This window comes from Vanessa tameamea, chromosome 17, assembly GCF_037043105.1.
Source record: "Vanessa tameamea isolate UH-Manoa-2023 chromosome 17, ilVanTame1 primary haplotype, whole genome shotgun sequence".
Taxonomy (NCBI): Eukaryota; Metazoa; Arthropoda; class Insecta; order Lepidoptera; family Nymphalidae; genus Vanessa; species Vanessa tameamea.
In genome coordinates this window covers 4,813,405-4,838,875 of record NC_087325.1, presented here as the reverse complement: position 1 = coordinate 4,838,875, position 25,471 = coordinate 4,813,405, and the positions used below count along the sequence as shown (strand labels likewise).

At 32.0% G+C, this 25,471-nt stretch overlaps 1 protein-coding gene across 3 annotated transcripts in view; it reads right to left on the bottom strand.

Annotated features, from left to right (window-relative positions):
* LOC113400475 (histone-lysine N-methyltransferase MECOM-like) overlaps positions 1 to 25,471 on the bottom strand; it is a 92,945-nt gene that overhangs the window by 41,985 nt on the left and 25,489 nt on the right. For 2 of the 3 annotated variants that reach the window (XM_064217488.1, XM_064217487.1), the window contains exon 2: positions 18,501 to 18,548. In XM_064217488.1, coding sequence (XP_064073558.1) covers positions 18,501 to 18,548 — 48 coding nt within the window. Of the gene's footprint in view, positions 1 to 16,296; positions 16,400 to 18,500; positions 18,549 to 25,471 lie in introns of those variants that run through there. The other variant, XM_026640046.2, reaches the window with a different exon arrangement.

Sequence of the window (25,471 nt, the reverse complement as noted above, 5' to 3'; positions counted from 1 at the left end):
ATAGTTATTTACATGAATCTTAACCAAAGATTACGGGTTCAAATAAAAAGCTTCTTAAGTAGAGGCCTAGTTTTTCGAAGATATTTCCTGCCGATTTCGGTAACGCGAACGATCCTAAATCCAGAACTTTAGACGTTGCCGTCCCATCGCATATCGGCCCGGATAAATTTCGAACCATCTTAATGTGTTTTACGAGGCAAGGGAATGTTAGTACATCTAAACTTAGGGCAACTATTGATGATTTTTTGATAACGCCAATAAGTTTTGCGATTTCCGTACTTAGAATCAAGAACAGCCCTCAAGCTAACTACTAAATCAAAGAAGCTATTAACTAACAAAAGTGTACAACGTATGTACGTTTTTGTTATTTTTTAATCACAGACTGAATACCTATTCTGTAACAGCATCAGCATTGAATAGATACAGTTATTATCTGCCAACAGTGTAGTAGACTGACCTTCCGTCCGGTCTCTCTTAGAACTGATAGTTAAGCGTCCGCCCGACCCCGTCACCTCGCTTCCTACCGCTTCATGGAATAAGACCGATTCGTAATCACTTCTATGTTAATTAATCTACTGTTTACACTTTTATATCTCATTTTTATGTTATCGTAAAATATCGCCATTTCCAGGTTAAAGGTGATTTTTTTATCGAAAATATATTTTAATATATGCAAGGTTTTATCTATTCTCAATGCAATTCTATAGAATAAAACATAATCAATACTGACGATGTAAAAATAACTTTAAAAAATAACGAAGCCGGTTTAACATGGAAGTCGGTAAAACAGAATCGTATAGGTACCTAAACCAGATTTTCCTCTTCTACTTGTGCTTGAAATCGATCGACATAAAACTTCATAACTGTCCAATACGTCTATCGTTACAAGTATCTATGACTCCTATCTTTGACTACGTAATATTATGTATGTTCTAGTAGTTGCATATTTGGTATATTGGATAACTGATAAGGTCGAGAGCCCAACATTATAAGTTCAAATCTCAGGACAATTATTATTTTTATTCTTTTTTACCCGAGATATTTCCAGTAACATCTCGGAATCTAAAAGTTGAAAGCACGTTAAGCTGTTGGTACTCTACCTGATGTATGTCTAGTCGTATCAGATAGTCGTCTCATCAATTATGAGAGTGAATAATAGTGCACTTGTACACACACATTTGTGCACTATATTATATCCTTGGCATTTGGCTAGTGTTTCATGATAATGGTCGCTGTAGCCTTAAATCGAAAGGACATCATAATCATTATCAATAGACAAAATTTTACCATCTTTAAAATTTCCCACAAAAATTAATCTAATTGATTCCAACGATCTAAAAATAAAACACATTGACTCTCATACAAGATCAGTACGCATGAATTTGTGAAGTGAGTTCCCAGTCGCAATTCCGAGTGATAATGGGGACGTCAACAGCGCGAGAGGCGCCCGACTGCGATCTGTCACGGGCGAAAGCGTCAAAGGGTTTTTGTCAAGGCGCGAATTAAATCGGCCAGCGGGAGGTTTCAGAGGTGTCGCGCAATTGATCGGGAACTGGTTTTATCCGGTTTTATTCTTCTAGATCTAAACTGTAGGTAATCAAAAACGAGAATGCATTGTGTATAAATATGTGAAAATGTTATGTCTGACAATTCTACTAAATATGTTTTAAGGTATTTAGAATATTGTTCTAAGTATTGTCAACGCATGAAACAATCTCTTCGCTTATACGCATCTTCCCTGCGATTCGTTAGTTAATAATGCATCTTATAAACTTTTCCCTTTTTTTCTAATAAAACTAAAGTATATTTTCATATTTCCGAAATTGTTGGTAATTGATACAAATTTTAAAATGTAAAGTTTAGTTTTTTACTATGAATATAAAAATAAGAACATTTAATATATTTAAAATATTAAATGTAAATAATATGAGATATAATTATTAATAAAACTATAGTCTGTTTCGATCTTAGCACCCTTTGACATCAGCTGGTGTTCAAATGTAATAAAAATAACGCGTAACAAGCTTACCATTGAAAATATATTTGTTATTACCCATTTAGCATGCTAATAATAAAATTTGATTTGAAGACTGTATTTCCATTCCTTTTATTAAGCCTCAACTGTCAAACAAAGTTCACGCAATAAACACTTTGTGTTAAACAAAGATTTACTGATGTAAATCTTTGTTTAACACAAAGTATTTGATTCACGTTAAATTAACAATTGATTGATATCAATCGTGAATTTAACGTGAAACAAATTAAGGAACCAAGTCTGTTACCGGAATATGATCAAATAATTACCCTCTCGATAAAATATTGGTACGAGTAGCACGAACCTTCCCTCCCGACCTGTCTCGCTCCCGAGAGCCACAACTGTCGATGTCACCTTAATTTACGACCTTCAATTATAAATTTCACATCTTACGGTAATAAAAATCGAGGAAATTGAACTTTATTCCCTAAACGTTAAGGGTAAATCAATTTTGATGATTCGTACGCTTTGTGTCGAGGGAACAGAATAAACAAGTCAACTTTGAAGACGGAAGAAAAATCGAAACGATTTACCTCAAAAATCTCTTAAAAGTAAAAAAAACACCGTAATTTATATTCTTAAGAAGCAAGTTTGAAACAAGGTGCTCCCGTAAGATGGCAGAATTTCATCTTCCAAACGCATACAGCCGAGCGTGAGATGAAAAGTAAAAAAGAAAAACAAATTTTAAATCTTTTAACAGAGTAACATTCTATTGTTTTACTAAACATATTATCAATAGGCCATTACGTTAAAAATATTTATTTGTTCCGCAGCGTTACGATATCGAGTTTAATGGCGATCAGTATTCAGTTTCCCGTAATTAAAACGGTTTGTTAGAACGTAAAGATAAAATTGATAATTAAAACAAAGTTAACTATGTGTTTTTAGCGTCGTTTTCATAACAAGTAACTCTAAACTATTTCCTTGTAAGTGAACTCTGACACGAGATACTAGTGTATTCCCGTTAATTAAATTTAACTGGCTATTGTTATCAGTAAATATATATATTTTTTAAATTACTAAGCGACATTGATGTTTATTTTTCAAAGTGGATAATTACATGAACTTGCATTTATGAAGCTATTGTTGACAATAATTGCGATGATGGTGATATTTCTCTAAACGATTTTGGGCTAACACGACCATTCATCTTTATTCCCGTATTCTCATAAATGTATGGATTGGCCTTCCGGCGCGAGAGCGTATGAGTCGCAGGATAGTAATACTTCCTAACTCTCAGCTGCTGCTGAAAAATATTTAATGGCCACTACTATGTCGCTTGAAACCTTATAACTTATCTAATCACTGAATATTGTTGGTTGGTTTTGTCTGATCCAGACTAATAATGACAATGAATTTAGCTAAAAAGCTACAATTCTATTTCTGAAAAGAAGAGGATATGATCCCTTATACAGTAGTGGAACACATATTATTGAATATGAAAATAAGGTCTTATTTGTTTTATACATTTACATTAAAAGAGTATATATGCACCTATGTATATATTAAAAGCTAAATTTAAAAAAAAAACAGACAGTAAAATCGCGTCGTTCCGTTCTGTTTTCAAAACACAAAGATATGATTAAACTGCCAGAGACCGGCTTCATTTATAAAATAAAAATTATTTGACGAGGGTTTGCCATTAATTTTGGCGACAATGTGATAAATAATGAGAGAGGTGTAATGCGGGGGCGGCATCCCTCTAAAACGTCACTTTGATGGGCTGGTTTTGAAGTTTTGACGGCTCGCATCCTAATTTTCTTTCTGTCGGGAGTGTTATCCCCGACACTTTTCAATAAGTTTCTCTTTGTGGCTATATTTTCAATTTCAAATTTTATAGACGATACTAATGCGACGAATGTTTTAAAAGACAGAGGGTGAGTGTAGAACAGCTAGCTGTCCCTTATTTCTAGACAATATAACCATCATTAACAATAAGATTAACATATTAACATTACACCTATATATTATTTGATGAATTTTACCACTTTAGACTTTTTTATCTTTATTTTGTAGATAATATTGCTCAGCACCAACTTTCATATTATTTACATACTCCTGAGATACTATAGCATCTTTAATTTTAAAATATTCATAATACTTGCAACAAATGCATAGTAGTACCACAGTGTAAAGAAAATGGTACTACGCTTTACACTCGAAAGATGCAGACATGATGATATAATTCTGACTGTTTTTTATGAAATATGAGGAGGACGGGCAAATAGGCCACCCAATGGTAAATGATCATCACCTATAGACATTGGACCCGTAAGAAATATTAACTATTCAAAATACTGAAATAAAATACTGAGTTTATAATTGCTGTTTGGCGGTAGAATATCTGATGGGTGGATAGTACCTACCAGAACAGCTTGCACTAAGCCTTATCACCAACTACGGAATCTCTAGCTAGACTACCTCACAACGCAAGACAACATAGCGCCCGAGTTTGCGCTCAAACCTAAGTACAATCTCTATACACTCATTCTCATAACACACTTGGACGACAAATCCGAAAAGACTGGAAAGAGTTTAGGTATAGAAACTAATTATTAACATGCTTTCATCCAATTTTTTTGCTTCTGAGAATTTTCTAAGGGAAAAACCTAATAAGTTTTGTCGGTCCAGCATGGGGCTTGAATTCCGGACCTTGGAATCTGAGGCCTTATTTACTAGCCACTAAACCAAAGAGGCAGTTGAAGTCTACATAGATATAACTGTAGCGTAAACACAACCATGTCAATAATTCAATTAAACTAGTCCGTCAAAGTGACATGTCGATTGAGCAGTATCAAAGAATGTCAGTTACACGCACTGACCGACACATTTCACAACGGGACTACAATTCTGTTGTTTCAATTAAACATGAGATGGTTTTGTTATTTTAACTACATATATATTTATTGTTTTTTTTTTTTAATTCTAATCCCGTAAGTAGCAGCGCGTGAGTTAAAAATACTGCGATATTTCGATTTTTAAAAGTAACTATTTTCATCTAATATATATTTTAGTTTGATGTTTTTAATTTTACGAAATTAAAACAAAATATTTAAATACACATTACGTGTTACGAAAATCTATTTTGTTGGTCTTGACCAAAATATAAATTAGTAATTATACCTATTAATTAAGTGGAGGTTCAATCAATTCTATTTTAATTGATTTGAATACAAAACTATAGAAATTTAAGATCGATTTACAAGAACATGTAACGTCGAATATATTTTAGGGTTTTTATCCATCCATTACTATTATAGGGTGAAGGTATTTAGTAGTTATCTATCTATCTATCTATCCACATATTACATATCTGTGTATCGGAAAGGCAATAAGTCAAGCAGATATTGCGTGCACATTTGGTCCCAGTAAATCAAATTTAAATTCGACTTGGCGATTCATGGCGGCGCGTGATCCGTGAAAAATAGCTTATTTTAAAACGCAATTTTTTTATCCTCGTTTCATGGGGTGGGACCAGTATCAAATCTCTACAATATTGATTATTATTTAATTTATCTTGAAATAAATATCCTATGTCTTATCTTTCCGTCTGTTTCAATTATCATCATAAATACTTATCTAAAAGCTAATAAAAGTATCTATTCGTATATATTGCTTCAGATAGATTTGAATAATGACACTTATAAAAAGCATATTGTTTAGCTTCTCAAAAAAAACATGCCATGTACATTTATTCAAGTTGATATAGTTATATTAATTGTACACATTATAATAAAATTGTTAAATGGGAATTGCTTAAGGGAATAAACACATGACCGTTTCTAAGAGTTTTGATTTAATCTTAAGTATTTACTTCACGTATATTACATCGCAACTGCATTGCTTTATTACAGTTTTCGTCATCTGCCTTCAAATTATCGTAATTATAAACCACGGGCGTACTTCAAACCTCTCAGGTTGCTGTCCAAATATACGTTAGGGTCCGTTACGATTCTTGCAATCAAAAGAATTCAATCCTTGGAGTCGGGCCCCATATCTATTCTTTTCCACCCCTACCTTAAGATCGGGGATGTTAAGCAAAAATCAGTCTTATGTCAAAGTACTAAGATTCTATTTAATTGTAATATATAGAACAACATTATTGAAAGTCGAGTGTCTTGCAAAGAAAATCGTCAATAAACAAAGGTATAGTTAAATTAATGCTCTGCTATTTAGTCCTCTGTCCGCATTAACAGCGTGTTCAGACATACTTCCTTCTTTAAACTATATTCTGTGGTTTAAAAATATACATCGTCATTTGGGGAATTAAAGAAAAATTTACATAAAAATTCACTGAGTACCTAACTAATAAGGTTATTCTCGATATACAGATCAAGCTTAATATTATAAAGAATACCAATAATCTGATTTTTGTGAAACCTCTATATTAATTTTTAATATGGATTTATGAATTTTAATACGCGATACGATGCGTTAGCATAGTATGGGCCAATAGATTGCTTAGCCTATGCTTATATCTTAAAGTTTAAAATAATACGAAGGAATGAAATCCTTTTTTACACGTGCGAAGAAGTAGTTTTTGAATATATTATCCATCATTTTGTTTACGGTAAATGTCTGTAGATACGACAAATTTGGATGCAAGTTGTTAGTTATAGAAATGTTGAATAGATGCCTGTAGTGAATGTCTGTAAATTTATCGTTTACACCGCGGAAGTCGCAAAAGTTCATTAATCAATAAAAAATTAGCCAAACGAAATCGTATCCTTCAAACTTGGAACACCGTTTACATTTCCAAACAATACAAAACTTGATAAAGTCCTTGAAATAATAAAGGCAAGCAGACATTTGTGTTAAGTCGAGGCTGAGAATCGAATCCACTTTCAAATCGATTGTTCTTACCCCATGATTAGGACAAAAGATGCTCTGATAAAAATATTCGATAACAGTTCGTTTGTTAAATTGGTTCATTTTACACGGGAAGCTGTTTGAAAAATTATTTCATAATTTTAAATTGTGTTATAATTATTATTAATATTTAAATAAAACTTATACATAGCTTAAAACACGTTATTATTTAATGGAATTATATAATTGAATTTATTGTTTTAGAATGATGCCTAGGTTGTGTATGTGGATTGACGTATTATATACGTAGACGTATTAACTCTATTCCAATGTATGAAACAGAAAAAAATGTTTTTATGGATTTATCTCGAGATCTACCAGTTCTTTAGGTATCCCACTTATATGACATCACGCTACGACCCACAGAGGCAGAATATTAGTCCTTAAAACATGCCTTTAAATTCCATTTAACTTGTATTATTTATTTTTATTCTACTTCAGTTCTAATGGTTTTATATGAAAAGTTTATAAAGAACCCAACGAGATATTAGGCTTATTTGGGAAGTACATTTAATTTCAATTCTGTTATACGTACAAACTTTTATTATTACACACGACATGTTCAAAAAAAAATCGAAAAAAAATGATCACATTTTATTTAGACATCTATTAACAAAAAACCGTTAGTCTACGATTTCACGCAAGACACACAGACTCGGTGAAACGCGGTTCTCTTTACCCTTTCGGTAACTTGCAAAAAAAGAACGTTTTTTTGGTGTTTCCAATTTTTCGCTTTCCTTTGTAATGAATTTCGCACGGTTCGTTATGACAATCGGGGTGTCAGAGTTTATTTGAATGCGGTCCTAATTTCGGTTTCTATACCCTTTGGTATCACAATAACAATGCAACTATCTCTAAAAAATGCCCTATCTCCTACCTGTCATTATAGAGATGTCAAAAGGGTTGATCCCTTTCCTTGACCCTTGACGCGAAGGTTATTTTTTCTGTAAAATACGCGAATCTATAAGATATATCCAATCAGGGCCAATTGTTCGCTCACTCCTCAAATTATTTAAAGATTTATAGTGATCTTCCTATTAAAAAGTCGGTAGTACAAGTTGGTACAAAGCGGGAAGCTATCGTAACAATGACTTGTACTACAGTGCTACAAATAATATAGAAAAATCCAGGAATTTGAAAGTTATCAATCGACATTAAAATTGCAGTTATATATTTTTTTCAATAAATCTAATGATTACGAACCTTCTCGACACAAATATCGTAAAGAGGTAAAATTTGTTTGTTTGTTTATCATAGTAATATCATGGGTAGTATCATGGGTAACATCCAGAAATAAGGAACCAAATCTAAAAAAAAAATAAGGGGTTGAAATCTACATTATTCCTGAGGTTTCATTCTTGACGTATAAATTGCGCTCGTACAAAGCCGGGCGTTTCGCTAGTACATTATATAAGAATACCTAGAATGAAATCAAACTTTTGATGTATTAAAAAGGGATATTAATTTTACACTCACATACAAATTACTTTTGACACTTGTAGGAATATTTATTCTTTATACTAAATATACATATGTTTATGACCTTTATAAACTTGAATTAATCTTTAACAGAACTGACTGCCCAAATAACACAGATATTAAAGGTACAAATTGTAAGCACACCCACTGAGATCCATAGGAGTCCTTATTTTATATTTTAAATTGTAATTGAAAACTCCGTTATAACTCTTATGACTATATACATAAAGTTGATATTCAGAAATGTCAAAACAATAAACTGTGTAGCCACAGGGCGTATCTGTTTTGTCAAGGTAGTCATGTGAATAATTCCTTACAAATCCTTTTAGTGATTATCATTTAAATGACAATAAAAGTCAAGACCTCGGGAATTTACAAAGGGGAATATAATAATCTTACATTACATACATACATGATCAAACTATTGTCTACATTTAAATAACTATTGATGAAAAAGAATGGATTACTGATCGTAGAGATGTTGTTCTTCCAACGTACGACATATTATAATCATTAAAACTTGTAATTATACGATTTTACGTTATTTTATAACCCAGCATTATTTTTGTACGAATATATTTTTGTGTAACGTTTAAAGAATACTTATAAAAGTATTTGTTTTGATTTAAATTTGGGTTGAAAAAAAATAAACAAATGAAACCTACAATTGTCATTGAGATTATAAAAATCTTAACACCCCACCTACGCGCTACGTAGACACAGATCGATTTGCGGCTACAAGTGACAAAGTTTTTCAAGATGGCGCAGGGGGTGTATTAGGGGGATGCTCATATTTTTTACTGTCGCCAGGGTGAGCAGTGGAGCCGATCGCAACAGCGCTCTCCACTCGGCCTCTTAAAAGCAGTTTCTAAGGGACGTTTCTGATATGCGCTTATATGAGTAGGTAAGTGTCTGTAAAGCTAAGGGTACATACGCTTTGACTTCTTGTTGTATGCCTGAGTACTTTGGGGGTTACTGTAGGTGTATAGACTAGTACATATTTATTTATTATTTTCTCGATGCGAGGTATACATATTAATATATAGTTAATTATCGATTTACCTATAAACTGTTTATTGATACATAAAATATCTAATTAACTAAATTAACTGATGTTATAGCCCGTGTTTAATTCCTGGATAAAGGCCTCCTATCGTCATAAAAATACTTAGGACGCTATGTGGTAGAATTTCATCCTGCAAATGTAGATTTTTCAAAATTAACAATCGCTTTATAAGTGACTTTGGTAGCTCATACCACCTTAATAATTGTGTTCAGTGTCCAAATAAAATCGTATTATTTTTCATTGATTTGCCTCTTCTGTTCTATGAAGCATAAAATATGTAACAATAAAAAAAATATTTACCATACAAATGTCAACAAGAGTAGATAAAGTGTATCTTTGGATAATACATAGCGAGTCGGAGGCAACGCAAATATCCGGGAGGCATGTTTACAACCAGCAACGTCGCTTGTATGTTATAACCATGGAACTAGTTTAATTTTATGAAAAAAATGTATTAAAATATTTATTTATATAAATTATCTGATACACAATATATATTAAAGAAAATAAGTTGGATAGATTTAGTTTATATTATTAAGGATCGTAACTCTTTTTTACGAAAGCTAATCCACTATAATATTTTTGCAGGTGACATCTCAATGAAACTCATATTATTTCAATAAGATTTAACCCATGAAAAAGTCATATACCACCTTTTACAATTCCGCCTATGTGGAGCTATGTACACAATTCGCGGCGTACTTGAAATTAATTTCGCAAGCCCGCGGGCGTGCGGTGGGCGGGAAACATCCGCACTTCCCGACCACGGACGGACAGACACGTGCATGGATAATCATGTTTTAGTAGCTCGGCTGCCCCGAGCGAATTGCGATTAGATTGCAATTGAATAAGTTAACTTGTGTAAAGAGAATACTAATTGTAAAAGTATAAAAACAAATAATTGTAAAAGTAAAAATACAAAAACAGCCAGCGAAGGTCTCCCAGTACTGAACAAAAGCCATCTTAAGGAGACGATTATTATTACACCATGATGTAAAAGAAAGGCTGAGGAAACATACATGTAGTAGAAGCAGATAGGTATGTCCAAGAAGTTTCTTTTCCAAGATCGAAACGAATTAGGTATAACATTATACAAAATAAGCTCATTAAAATTTACTGACGCTTGGCCGTTACTAACCACGTCATCTATTTTTGTTATATCACATTCCTCTATCCAACATTACATGTGTCTTGTACACCTACTTAAATATTATCAAATTACTTTTCTATTTATTTATTTTTTGAAATTCATGTGGTCATTACTACACACGATTTATTATTATTGCCTCATTTAAATTACGAAAAAAAAACAAACACCAGTGTCTATGTTCTTTGAATCGTTTTCAATTCGTTTTTGTTTGTCGATATGTTTAAATTACAGTTATAATTTTTTCATATTTTTTCATTTTATTTTACAATTGTTCTGGATCGAGTATAGCTTCATTTACTAAGTAGATGCCAGCAATGTGTCAAATAATTTATTTTTCTATAAATTTGTACTAAGTCAAGACTATATAAAGATAATCAATTTCTCATATAGCTTATAATCATAAATTTAACTTTCCTTACTTTAAATTATTAAAGTAATAGTTAGAGAAAATTACAGACTTTTTCAAAAACTAATTATATATTTTAATTTAGGAAACAGAAAAATTTCGCAGTTACTTTGTTGTGCTTAATTGAATATTCATTCTTTACATAAATAAAGCCCATAATCATTTGCACATTAACAATCATATTTAAGTATCTAATAAATAAAAATTATCTATTAATCAATGTACTCAAAATGTTATCGACGTATATTACAGGCAATTGATCACTTTTAGCAAACATGGATTTGAAAATTATCTTTATTTTTGTCTGTGTGCAAAAAATAATCAAATATACGTCATGCGAAGCGATGATATCGACCTAATTTTATCAATATTCGATCGTAATTTTCCAGTTTTTATATGAGTATTTTTGATTGTCGTACAAAAATGAAAATATACATACTTTAGTCAAATGTACACTGGTTATAAAAATACTTTATTAAAGTCGAGTAGGATAAAGTTGTATATTAATCTATTACCGATTCGCGTATGAATTCCACCGAGAAAAACCGACGTGAAATATTAGTTGTTCCTCTTCTGAAATGAAATAAATACTCTATAGTAACTCGTATATTCAATTGCTAATATCACTGACTTTTATGATAAAATATCATATCAGGGTCAATCTTGATTAATTGCTTATAACAAATAGGTTTTACCCAATTATAATATAATTAATTAATTACGCCTTACGACAATCTGGCAAAGAATAAATAATATTCGGAATTCCTAAATTGTTTCGTATGAACTAGTCAATCACATTAATATCACAAATTTCTTATGATAAAATACCTACGATCACGCGCAGTCGCTTACGTGTTCATATAAAGTATCGTAATGTACTTAATATTCAAAAATTAAGGTTCCGACATTTGGAATATAATCGATTTATGAAGTTATTTATTTATGACCTTTATTTGTGTCAAAAAGGCACAGATTATTTTGCAGTTATACTTCTTTAGGCGCGTCATGAAAGAATGATGACAGTGCATTTTTTATGATGCGTGTGCACAGTGTGACCTTAGAACGACATACATGATGAAGTTGCTCGCGAAACAATGAGTTGTCACGATGACTTGAATGAAATTGCCAATTGAGTGTCAATGCGTTCGAAATAGATAATTTCACATTTTATCTTATTTTGCAATGATTATTTAATTATATTTTTTTCATAATGAATGTTTAAATTTGTCGTAGTGGTTACATTTATAATAATAATAATTATTATTATTTTATTCTAATTAATTATTTGCACGCAATTAAACTCTTTTGATTACGCCGAAGAAGTAAAACTTAAGTGTACATAAGATAACAAATGTTTTTTGAAACAATAAATTAAACATTTAAAAAATTCTCACATAAACTTTAAACAGTTATTACCGCACGTGAACACATCACACCTGTAATTTTCAATTCACATATGCCTATTTAATAAAAGAAACTAAACAAAATGTTCCTACTTGTGTTTGTTTGTCATAATTATATATGTATATATACATATAAGGACATTGTGTCATTTGTTTTGAAATAGGCAGACGGATATATGTGCCATCTGGTAGTAAATGACCACCATCGCCCATAGACAGCGGCGCTGTAAGACATAGTCATCATTCCTTCGCCATCACCACTGTGCCACCAACATTGGGAATTAAGATATTATGTCACTTGTTAACCCTTAAAACCGGAACACATCAATACCAATAATGCTGTTCCGCGGTAGACTATATGGTACCTACCCAGACAGGCTTTCACAGAGACCTAACACGAAGTAAATTCTTAACCCTGTAATAACATTTAGAGAATGAGAATTGCAAATACAGATTTATTAGACGACTTAAAAATATATTTCAAAACTAATCTATGTATTCCTACCAATATTATATCATACCTACAATTAAAAATACTTTCGGATGTACCTACAGAATAGTTAAACTTCCATGTGTAATACAAACGACATTGTAATAGTCTATTTGAATAAACTATATATTGAATTTTATTTTTAGAAGTATCCATAAATTTATTTGATTTACAATTTATATTTTTATTATAATATTTTCTTCTAGTGTTCTATTTATTATGGAACATAAAGTTTCTAGCAATATGTATTGTTAGCGAAACTGAACGAAACAGAGTGCAATGCGTTTGTTTTATATCCATTGGTTCAAACAAAACGTCGTTATTCTAATAATAGTACATTATAGAAAACAGAATATTATCATTCTACGTGGCTCGCACTCTGAAACGACCGAGGGGGGTTTAAAACAAAAAGAACAAAAGATCAAAACAAAGGTCACAGTTTAGTGTGAGAGCTCACCATTGTCTCGACATGGGAAGACTCTTGTGCAGATGAAATCATTTAAAGTGAAGCGATTTTATTTTATTGTGCACTCATTAATATTTCATAATCATTCATTGTCGAGTGGCTTTATAATATACGATGCATGAAAACAAGCACGTTATATACATAGTACCTAATAATTGAAAACTATTCGATTATTAACATTAATATCCGCAGCAATTTCGAACGAAACATAATTTGAAATAGATTTAAAATGCTAATAAAACTTTTCCAACATCGTTAAAATTAAAATAGCCTATAACAGTTTATCTGCTACCTTATCTCACATACACACGTAAGAATAAACAGCGTCAATTGCAAAATTTCACGGTTGAATATTATTAAAATGAATGCGATTCGTCAGACTGGACGTGCAGCTACACTATTGCTTTCATTGCTACATCAAATGCATATCGAGAATATCTAAATATGCGAATCCTATTAAATCAGAAATATCCATCCAATCAGAGGACGCATGCTTCAGTGCTTTTATGTAGTTGTTATGGCGACGGTATGTACAGACTCGGTACAAACGGGGTCCGTCACGATATTTATAGCTTTAAATCATCGATATTACAATCTATATTGTAAAAATAATATTACAAGTGTTATAAGGTGAATTTGTTAATTTATCTAAACTATGCTAATCAAAACTGAATATGTTGTGTAAATCATTTAAACTTTAAATTGTTTTAGTATTATTATTTTTACGAAAATACCACCTTAATGAGTTTAAATGATTCTATAATCCGTTAGATGTTTGTATCATCATTTACTTTGTTTTAATATTATGTTTCTTAAGTATACAAGGTAAACGGATCTTGCACTCGTACATGATACTACAACCGCCAATTTTCCGCCTTCGAGAGTTGTCAAAACGAATCCTGTTCCCCCACGAATTGATAAAATAGCTCGCCCACGAATACCCGCCAAAACGATATAAAAATCTACAAAAGGCTGCGCCCTCGACGACTCTCAACCTAAACGCTTTAACTATGTCCCAACCCCATACTTGAGGATTGCTCACTCCACTTGTCTCCAAAAACCCGTGAATATTTCATTGGATTCTATATCCAATGACAGGGGCTGAAGAGCTACCTTCGCGTAGTAGAGCCGAGATAATGATGGTACTTGAGCCGATGGTTTTGGTATTGCTTCTAATTGGTGGTAGTCCTCATGCAAAACTGTTGCACGCGCCACCCCTATATACTAATATAAAGTGGATTTTATTTTTACATTACCATACGTAAATGCAAAAACTTATATGAATATACACGCATACGTATTTATGTATCCATATAAGATAGAAATTGTATTATTTTCTATAATAATTTCAGTTAACGAATACTTACATTAGAAAGTCGTTATTTAAAATTTAATAATAAACGTCTCTTCCGAAAAGTGATGTGACATTGGAAACTGCAGGTAGACTAACAAAAATGATTGTGGCCAACTTAATTAGGTACCGTGACGAAGGGCGTCTCGAGAAGTTTAGAATGTTAAGGTAAAACGAAAAATAAAGACAAGAGGCGCTTATGAGCGTTAATAAAAATAAGGTGCCTGCACACTGAGCGAAATAACTTAGGTAACGAAAGAATAGTCTATTTTCTAAATAAAACGGTGTTATATTTTGATATATTATAATATTATATAGAAAATATATACATATATGTACAATAATATTATTATACAAATCAATTTTTCAAAATATCAATTATATTATATGGATATATTTATTAACTACTAACTTAATTAAAAACAGTTAAAATCAAGTAGTTATATACGTAGTTATTAATTTAATCTAATTCAAATACCTTTTGAGGCTCTTTCCGAATTAAGGTTTTTTCTCGCCACGTATGTAACTTAACATATTCAGAGAATTCGTACGATTCCTTCAACGTTACGGACGTTGGGTTTACCATCACCCTTAGACAGTTTATCGCCTCCGGGCGTGCCGCGCGGCGCATTCCGACACCGCCGACCCGCGACCACGCTTTACGACACCATTAATGACACACGTAACGACCGGGAAGAGAATCGATTCTCGACCCGCTTTACTATCGACTGAAATCGGATTCAGATATCAATACTATATTTCATTTTCTTATTACCTGCTATTCGTCTTTTATGTGTGTTGATTAAAGCACGGAGAAATATTTATGAGAAACATTTAAACGTTTAAAATATTATAATCATTATAATCAAATAGTGACTGCATTTATTGCAATTAATACCATGGATAAATTAAAATGCCTTAAGTAAAAATCCTGTAATAATTTATGATAAAACTGCTTAGCTGATACGGACCTATGACAAGATAAATATTATCGCTACGTAGACTTCAATAATAAATAATTATAGCATCCCTACGTCACTTATCTGTCATAGAGACGATAGTACAGAAAATTACGATAACATATTCCAAATCTTAATAACCTAAATCCGGTTTATAGGAATCCGCTTCATACGAATTATTAGCTAAAGTAATAATAAATAATAATAGACAGTGAATGTCCCATAGATTGGGAAACGCCTCAACTCCAGATATTTATCTGTAACTATTCTATGAATAGTTTCATAAGTTACTTCCACCAAACTACTTTACTATTTTAAAAAAAAAGAGTTCGTATGTTGTTAATCTAGATGGTTAGGTTATTCTCTGGTATTAATAAATTAAAGATTCATACTTATACGATATAGGTATATTTATATGTATATACATTAGATTGCGCAATAAAAATACGAGCTACTAATCGTAGAAAATATACACATTATATATATACAACAATTATTTTATATATAACAACATATCTTTAAATATTGAGATACAGAAAGACAAAAAATTACATTTCTACATTAACATAACCGTAATTAAAATTATTAAAATGGTATTTTGTAAATAAGATATTAAACTTACCCCACAACCCCCTATTTTTAATACTTGGAAATCATAAATCAAGTCCGGTAGCCAAAACAAGTTAACACCACCTTCACTGAATTGAAAACCGATTCGCACGGCTATTTCCATTTGAATGCTACGTAATGACAAAAAAAAAACATCCTTCTATCAAGGAGATATGACAAGAACAATAATCTTCGATAACTGTATCAATTTTTATAAATAAACTATTCGATTTGTAGATAAAGATATTCTATAGAACAGACGATAACAACCGATTACACGTAAAATATTAACTTGGGGTCAAGAAAAATTACATTAAAACGTTTATAATTCCATTGACCATGTGTAGCTTATACGAGGACCAGCTTAATCTTCAGCTCCGAACATCAGCCCAGTAGTGGCACATGTGCAGAGCGTTACTTAATCGACTTTTTAATATACGCACATTACAATTATCTTGAATGTATTACAGAATTATTATTAAGTAGGTATATAAAGATAAAATCTTAAGATAGTGCGTTCCTGCTGAATGAAATCTGTTACAATGATTATACGTATTTGAATCGTTATCTGTAATAAAAATATGTTTTTAAATTTATAATATTTCATACTAGCAACCCGCCCTAGGTTAGCTCGGGTGCTGTGGATGCATTTTGAACTTTGTTGCACAGTATACTTGGTGGTAGGGCTTTGTGCGAGTCCGTCTGGTTAGGTACCAGGGTAGGACATCGGACGATATTCTACCGCTAAGCAACAGTACTCAGTAGTGTTGTTTTTTGAAGAGTGAGTGAGCCAGTGTAACTACAGGCACAAAGGACATAAAATCTTAGTTCTTAAGGTTGATGACGTGGTTCTAACAGTACCATTTTCTATGGGCGTTGGTGACCACTTGCCAGGTGGCTCATATGCTCCTCCCCTTTCTAAAAAAAACAATAAGGTTATTATCTATATTTTTCGTTTAATACATATTTATATAAGCTATTTATTAAATATTTCTTCTTCTTTCTTCTTCTATCTTGCTATGCGTACTTCTCATTTTTTTAATTGCACCCGTTCGAAGCTAAAGCGAATTTTTAGTATGAAATATGATTAAAATGAAAACTATATCTATTTATAATGATTAAAATTCGTATAATAATAGTGACAGATTAATTCGACACGAACGCAATCCGGGGCACGCTATGTTATATAATAATTTATCTTTTAAGATGACGATTCAAATGATTAGGTAGATACTTGATAAACGATAGGTTTAATGTTTATTAAATCTTCAATCGAATAAGATAAGAAATCGATCATTGTAATAGATTAAACTTGATCAACATTTTACTTGGGTTAAACCTGAAATAAATTTTATCGTTACGTTTTTTCTACATCTTTAAAACATTATTTTATCGTAAATAATTACGTTGAATTATCTTAAGACACCAATTAATGACTACACTAATAACATTTTCCTATAATTGTGAATTATCTTACTAATTTATGTAATACTTACATTTTTATTTAATTTATCGATTACGAATTGATAAATCCAACATTCCTACACTTAGCTCAGTCATTTCCGCCGGTTCTTACTGCACACACGAATATATGCGAAACTTTATACAATATTTTTCACCTTACGTCACGCGTATTTAATGTAAAATATATAGTAAATTTAAGAATTTAACGTTTAAAATATTATATAAGACGACAACGTGCAGACGATATACTGGATTGAAAATACTGTTTTAAGTCTAAATTAAAATATCGGTATACATATACTACGCGTCGCGAGACAGGTCACGTGAACAGGTCACGTCATCCTGATCATGTAAAAAAACGATAGAGAAATACAATCGGTAAAAGCATTTGAGCATATTTACCTGATTATAACAAAGATACATTAAAATATAATTTAAAATAAACAGTAACTGTACACCAAAAGAGACGAAAGATAAAAAATAATGGTACCTACGCCGGTCATCGCTACAACGGAAAACTCTTCCAGAAACCTTAGGTAGAGGACGTTCTTTAATATATCTGATAAAAATCAGAACGAAATTAAGAAGAGAAATCCGAGACATTGTTCAAACTAAATTAGTGCATATTCTATCAAGAACTTTGACGTAATCTTGGACTTATTTGAAGACCAACATGGGTGATGTAGCAGTACCACGTGGATACTAACGCTGCTGCTAATGGCTAAACTTAACTTAATAAAATGTATACATTACCGCCATTCTCATCTTTGCTGGCTGGAGGTTCGCCGTCATCTTGCTTTCCTGCAAAAAAAAAAAGATGATATTATGCTACTTTTCATTCATTATAAAAACAAATAAAATTGGCTTAAGGAGAAAAAGGTCTGTTTTAAAAATAACACATTATCTTCTATTTTGCTTCGTAAAAAATATCTACACCCTTACAAGTTACGCAAACTTAAAAACAAATAATTGGCCGAGCGATTGTCTGAAGCGCTGGTACCGACAAGCACTAGGAGGGTACGTAATGCGTTGAAAATTGATCTAATTACTATTTGCGTGCACGCATCCCCTAAGACAACGGGTGGCCTAAGTGCCTATTTAAGTGTTTATTACACAGAGCTTACGATATAGCCGTAATTACATTTTAGAATGATTCAAAGTCACGTTGGTCTATTGGCTAACTTGTACAGTTGCAAATCATGAGGTACCAGAATTGACTTCCAGGTTGATCGATTAAAAGCCATAAGGTTTTTTGTCAATAAAATCTAGCAGCCCGGTTTTAAGGTTACTAATACTTGAAGGCGTCGGGCCATCCCCTGTCCTCCATCCAGTTGATTCAGATTACCATTAAAAAACTTTCTAAAAAACGTCTACGTGCCCAATATCGCTCACGGTCCATGATCGTTATCATGATGTATATTCGGCAATATATAAAATGATTACTATATTAAATGTACTTGGTTTAAAAAATTGATTACAAAAGTATTAAATTTTATCTTTAGCTATAAATAATTAGGTTTTACCTTTAGATATTGTTTTAATAAAGATATATAAACTATTAGGCAATCAGCGCGCCAATCTCGCCGCTTGTACTCAACGATAATACGTCATATTACGTAACAATCCTTATCTTAGTCTCTTATGTGTTTCTAATTCCTTCTAAATCGCCAAGTACTTCGAACATAATCGATCACATTTCAAACAATAAACATTTTATTTCAGACGAATTAATCGGATGATATGAATTTTATCTAAAAGTGAAGTACATCTCCAACTGTTTAGGACTGTTAGGAGTTTATTTCATCACGCTGCTCCGATGCGATAGGGTGGAACGACAGATATTCATTTCACAACTGCAGGTTTTCTCGATGTGGTATTAGTATTTAGTACTGGATTTTAAATAATTCGGAACCCCGATTTTCTCTCGGCCAACATTAATATAGCTTATCATGTACTCATATAGATATAAAAAAATATACAACTGGAAAATCCAAAAGTACACGACTCATGACGCTCATTGAATTAAAAAAAAAAATCTACTTATTGCCAAATTTCAAAGTTGAACGAAAATATTATAATTATAATTGGTGTCTATCTGTGATTTCAAACTGATTTAACCGTTTTTTTTCTTATTACGGCTTAACCTAATAATTTAATATTTTACGATTTTCATTACCCGCTGGTGAAGGTGTTGCTAGTGTTCTAAAATGCTAAATAACCTTCACTATGTGATACACTGATAAAAGGATTTTCGAACGTTATTAATTTTTATACTAATAATTTATTTTTGCCGTGCTGTAATTTGTTAGTCGATAGCATCTTGTACTTGATGGGGTATCGAACACCCCAGGTTCTAGTCTATCAAAACATCTTGACTAGCAACGGTACAGTTACACCCGAACACCTTTCCACCTACTTACAGTCTCAATAATAGGTCGAGGCACGCGACAGGACACCGGAACAAAGGCGCAATGCACTACAAACCATCATTACCAAATCGAAGAAAAAGAAGTCACAGCCAGCTGCCTTCCTACTTCCTCTCCATACAAAACTCTGTAATACAAGATGTTCGCTTTGTATGGCGGTTTATTTTAGGGCTCATTCATTACGGCACTCAATTTGGCGCGTGTTCTTATCTGCCAGTGTGTTCATAAAGTACATATTTGTTATGTTAGTGTGTGTGGAGGCGAGCAGACGCGTGCCGTGACGCGGTCTATTCTATGATAGCCGGAAACTTTATGGAAATTATATTGTAGGGGAAATAAACTTTTAATTTTTAAAATAAATTACGTTTCTATTTTTATACTATTTATTATTCTACAGCCAAGAATATGAACAAATGATGAACCACATTAAAAAGTTCGAGCACAGATATTTAAAACACAAACAATGAAAATGCACCTTTTTTTATTTATAGATTTTTTTATCTTTTTTGATAATTTGTGATAATTATTTATTTGTCTTAAATACCAAACCTATCCATTAAACGTAATCACGAAACTTATCTTTAGATTTTCTCAATATCTACTATCAATCATAAAATACTTTTCATTATGATAATGCAAAAAATATAACGTACGTTTTCATTATAATTCATAAATATACATTCCATCTAAACATTTATCAGAGTTATTTTATAAAAGTTCTTTATCAGTATAAGGTCCACAAAAAACGTATTTTATTCATATTATTAGAAAAAACACTAAAGCTGAGGTCAAAAAATTGCGTTTATTAGAAACCAGTTTCAAGATGGTCGAAGAGGGCACCATCTGCCGAGGGCGGTGCGCGACGTCTTCCGCTGCATTGTGATAGCACACCCGCCTTGCGCACGCGCCGACATTGCAATTCTATGCTGCTGTTCTTTAGGGTTACCTTGGTTTTATGAGGTCACTCCGCGTACCTCTATACCAGGTCACAGAACTTATAATGTGATAAGGAAAATCTTTGTTCCGATTTAATTTAGCCTAGAAAGTTAATTGTTCCACAAAATGTCGCCAAAACACGCTACATTAAAAAATGAGTAACATAACGCGTAGTTTATTTAATATTAACAGTGTATTCTTAATAAATGCTTTTAACCCTCAAACGCGGGCTGGTGTCATTCGACAGTCCCTTGTTTGTACGGAAGCTAAGCCGCTGTAACGGTGTTTGTCCTCACAATTTATGTGCGTCGTTACCATACTGTCACAAATCTACTTATCTACTACAACCACGCCTTCCATAACAATTTCGTTTGGTCAACTTAACATATGTGAACTAAATTAGCTTGATATAAATACAGCTTACGATCTATCCATTTTACTTTTTATGTGCTATTTCTCCTGATATAAAACCATACTATTGACTATCATATGATTTAAAGACAATGATATTTTTAAACTTATATCAGCAGTAATTACAATTAAGTTAATATCGTATTTACAGACGCAATGAAACGAAGTCACATAGTTTACATCGTCAACGATAACAATTGTTACACAATATGAAAGCATATAGCGCACACACGGACGCAGGTTAGATGAGTGTATTTATCGTATCGGAGGCACGGGCATTGTCCATTGTGTCGACGCCTTGGCCCATTGTTTCCGTACATAGCGCTCAACCTCATCGATCCACTTACATACATACACTATTTACTGCCGGCAGTTATCAACCCTCTTACTATCTGGATGAGAAATGAGTTACTGAAATATGCAAAACGTTACGATGACTGAATTAGTGTATATAGCAACAACATGTGCAGCCTGTAAAATTCCCACTGCTGAACTAAGGCCTCCTCTCCCTTTAAGGAGAAGGGTAGGAGCATATTCCAGTACGCTGCTCTAATGCGGCTTAGTGGATTCACATGTGGCAGAATTTCGTTGAAATTAGATACATTCAGGTTTCCTCACAATATTTTCCTTCACCACCGAGCACGAGATGAATTATAAATACAAATTAAGCACATGAAATTTCAGTGGTGTCTGGGTTTGAACCCAGTTGTTAAATCAGAATCGGTTAAGATGTACGCATTCTAAAAACTGGGCCATCTCGGCTAAAAAAAAATCCGCAGTATAAAAATCAAATCAGAGTCAAATTTAAGTTCTTCGACACAGGTTTTCTTTGGATGGTATCCTTTACCGCCGAGTACGAGATGGAATAGAAATTAAGTATACGAATATTCTGATGTATTCTTGTACCCTTATTTTGACACGGAATCCTGATAAGATTTCCGTGTTTTAACCACTGGGCCATTTCTGCTCGGCTCTAAATTTTAAATAATAATTATAACATAATTCAAAACTGTAAATAATAAAAATAATTAGCATAGATTTAAAATTACTAGAACGAATATATTTGGCGTTTTCATAACATTTCATACATACCTTCTAAAGCAATATTTCAACGGAACACGTAATTTTAGGAAGCTTAGCTTGTAACCCCTGCAAGATTTTAATATACTCTGAAATATAAATCGTCATATTGGAGTAATTCTTGTAATAACCACGTATAGCTGTCATTCGAACATTGTAAATCCACCCACAGATATGGCTGCACCCGGAATTCGCGATCCGTCGCCAAATTAGATGATTTATTGTCATCGTTTGGATCAAGCGGCAATAACAGAACAGGCCTGGCCCACACGAGGGGTTTCAATATTGTTTCTGAACGAGAATTTCTGATCATGGAATCATTCAATACATATTCATATAAATAAACAATCTGGAGAGTTAACATTAACAAATTGGTTAACACTCTATAAAACTAGTTGAAATATTTGTTTTATGTTAAACAGTTCGATTCATATAAAATCAATATAACTTTACACTATAACCCTAAGATGTTTAGAAGTAATCATAAACATAAACCAATATGACAAACTATATCTTTTAGACAGACGCTACCTGTTTATACATTATAATATACCTAATAACTTTATTTTCGTTCACTCATTTATTTTTAATATAGGTAAAAAAAAACTAAAAGATGTGAAGTAATTAAAAAAAAAGAAACTTTAATTTATAATTTATGATACTTCCTACTTATTTAATTATATTCATGGAAAATGCACATAACCTGCATGATTACTGTTTAAAGCTTAACGCCCAATAGACTTCGTGACTAATTTAAATCTAAAGTATTCGTTATAAAAATTTGAAGTATAAAATCACGTAGTGTAAAGTGTAGAGCGAGGGGAAATCGGGGCAATATGGAACGAAAATATTATAATAAACTATAAAACTATATTGTGAATGTGACAGTCCGCGTGTCGCGACGGCCCCCGGATGTTTAAGGGTTAATACAGCCAAAGGGTCGTCTTCGTAAACTGAAGGGATAAATCGTAGCTAATTTCAAAATATTATCAATTATTTGTCTTTACGAATTTTATATTTCATTCCTATTGTATTTGTAAATGTAAATTACTTTAAATGGTATTAAGTAAATTTATTTTTTTGTTATTTGAACTAGCCATACATCTACACTTTACTCGGAACTTTAGTATTTTTTGTATGTATACAGTATACAGAATACATTTATTTTGCGTACTAATTTTTAAGAAAATTTCAGCCGTAATTCTTATTCTATAACATATCAAATGAATTTACAAAGTAAAACGATGAAGTCAATTATTATTTTCTCAGCTCGATATACACAATTTGTATGTATTTTTTAATACATTCTTCAAGGAAAATTTTGTATAATAGGTATATACTTCTTATAAATACATTTCAATTATCAAATTCCCTCTGTACTAAAGAAAGTTCAAAAGAAAAGTGCATTTTCTCCGACATAATAAAGCGACTGCATTGACAACAAACACGAATTAACTTTCAACGACAGCCCTCCCTTACTATCAATCTTAAGGCTGGTCGTCCACCAAACAAACAAACACATACGAAGTTATTATCTCTAATAATATGTTGTTTTCCTACACTTATAAGTTCGTATAAATCCAACAATATTCCTATATTAACGAAAAACCATAACGAGGAAAAAAATACAATAGATAAAGATTTAAAAAATAATTAAGATTAATTTAAATTTTCACTAAAAGAGAATTAAATTCATATTAGGTATATTTACGTAACAGTTGGTATACATTTGATTCTATATGTTTCATTTAATTATATAAACTTTTCAATCACTCACTTTCCGGTTTTGGAACGTTTTTCTAATCCCAGAAGAATGGTTCCAATAATATATATAAACTCATACCAACTACTATAACTCTACTAACTAATAACTCAACCGCAAATACGAAAAACGAAAAAAAAAAAAATATTTAATGATAAAATAGATGAAAAATATATATGGAATCATTCAACTAACGTCATTTAATAAATTCTCTGGATCGTCAGTCTAAGATTCATACACGATCGAGTAAGTAGTTCGGACCCCAGCGGTTTATTCACTTCTCACGCAGTGGGTTACGCTTAAGGGATTACTTGCCACGCGACGGTACAGATATTGTCGATTTAGCGACGATCCGACAAAGTAATGATGCCCAGCGTAATTGTTCCGGATTTGAGAAGTTCTAGATCCATTTACATTAATTAATTCTGCAGTATCACTGAATCGAAGTAAATCAAATAAAATGTATTATGAAACTGAGATCTAAGTATGTTATATTCTTTCGAGCTCAAACTATAGGTATGATTTAGAAAATGTTTTTAATGTGAAAGTTAAAAGTCTAAAGAATTTTATTTATATTATGCTTTATATAATTTATCATCTTAAGTTATAATTTTATTTGTCTTTCGAATATTTAAATGAAATAAATACTATCTAATTTAAATAATTCTTACTAAGCTAGTTATAGCACTGATTATATTCACAAGGTATTCCATATTAAAAAAAAAATCACTTTACAACTTTCATATCATACATACATTATTAGTGGCCTGCCCACAAAATAGTTTTAAAAATATTAATCATTAAGGGACATTTATCCGCGAACGCTGCGCGCTTTTATAGAGATGTCATATTTTTTGTTTGGTCGTCGCCCGTCATGCTATGCGGCTTTGTTTGTGTCACCCCTACGTACACTAAATTAGCGGAACACTACCGAATTTAAATGATATAGTCCGCACAAAATAAAATAGAAATGTCTACTATACAACATTTCATAGAAATAATAAATATTTCCATTTTATAGAATTAAACATCACGTATCGTAACGATTTCAATATCTTTTTTAAACAACGAGATTCGTCGTTATATTTATTGTTCCAAAAAATAAAGAA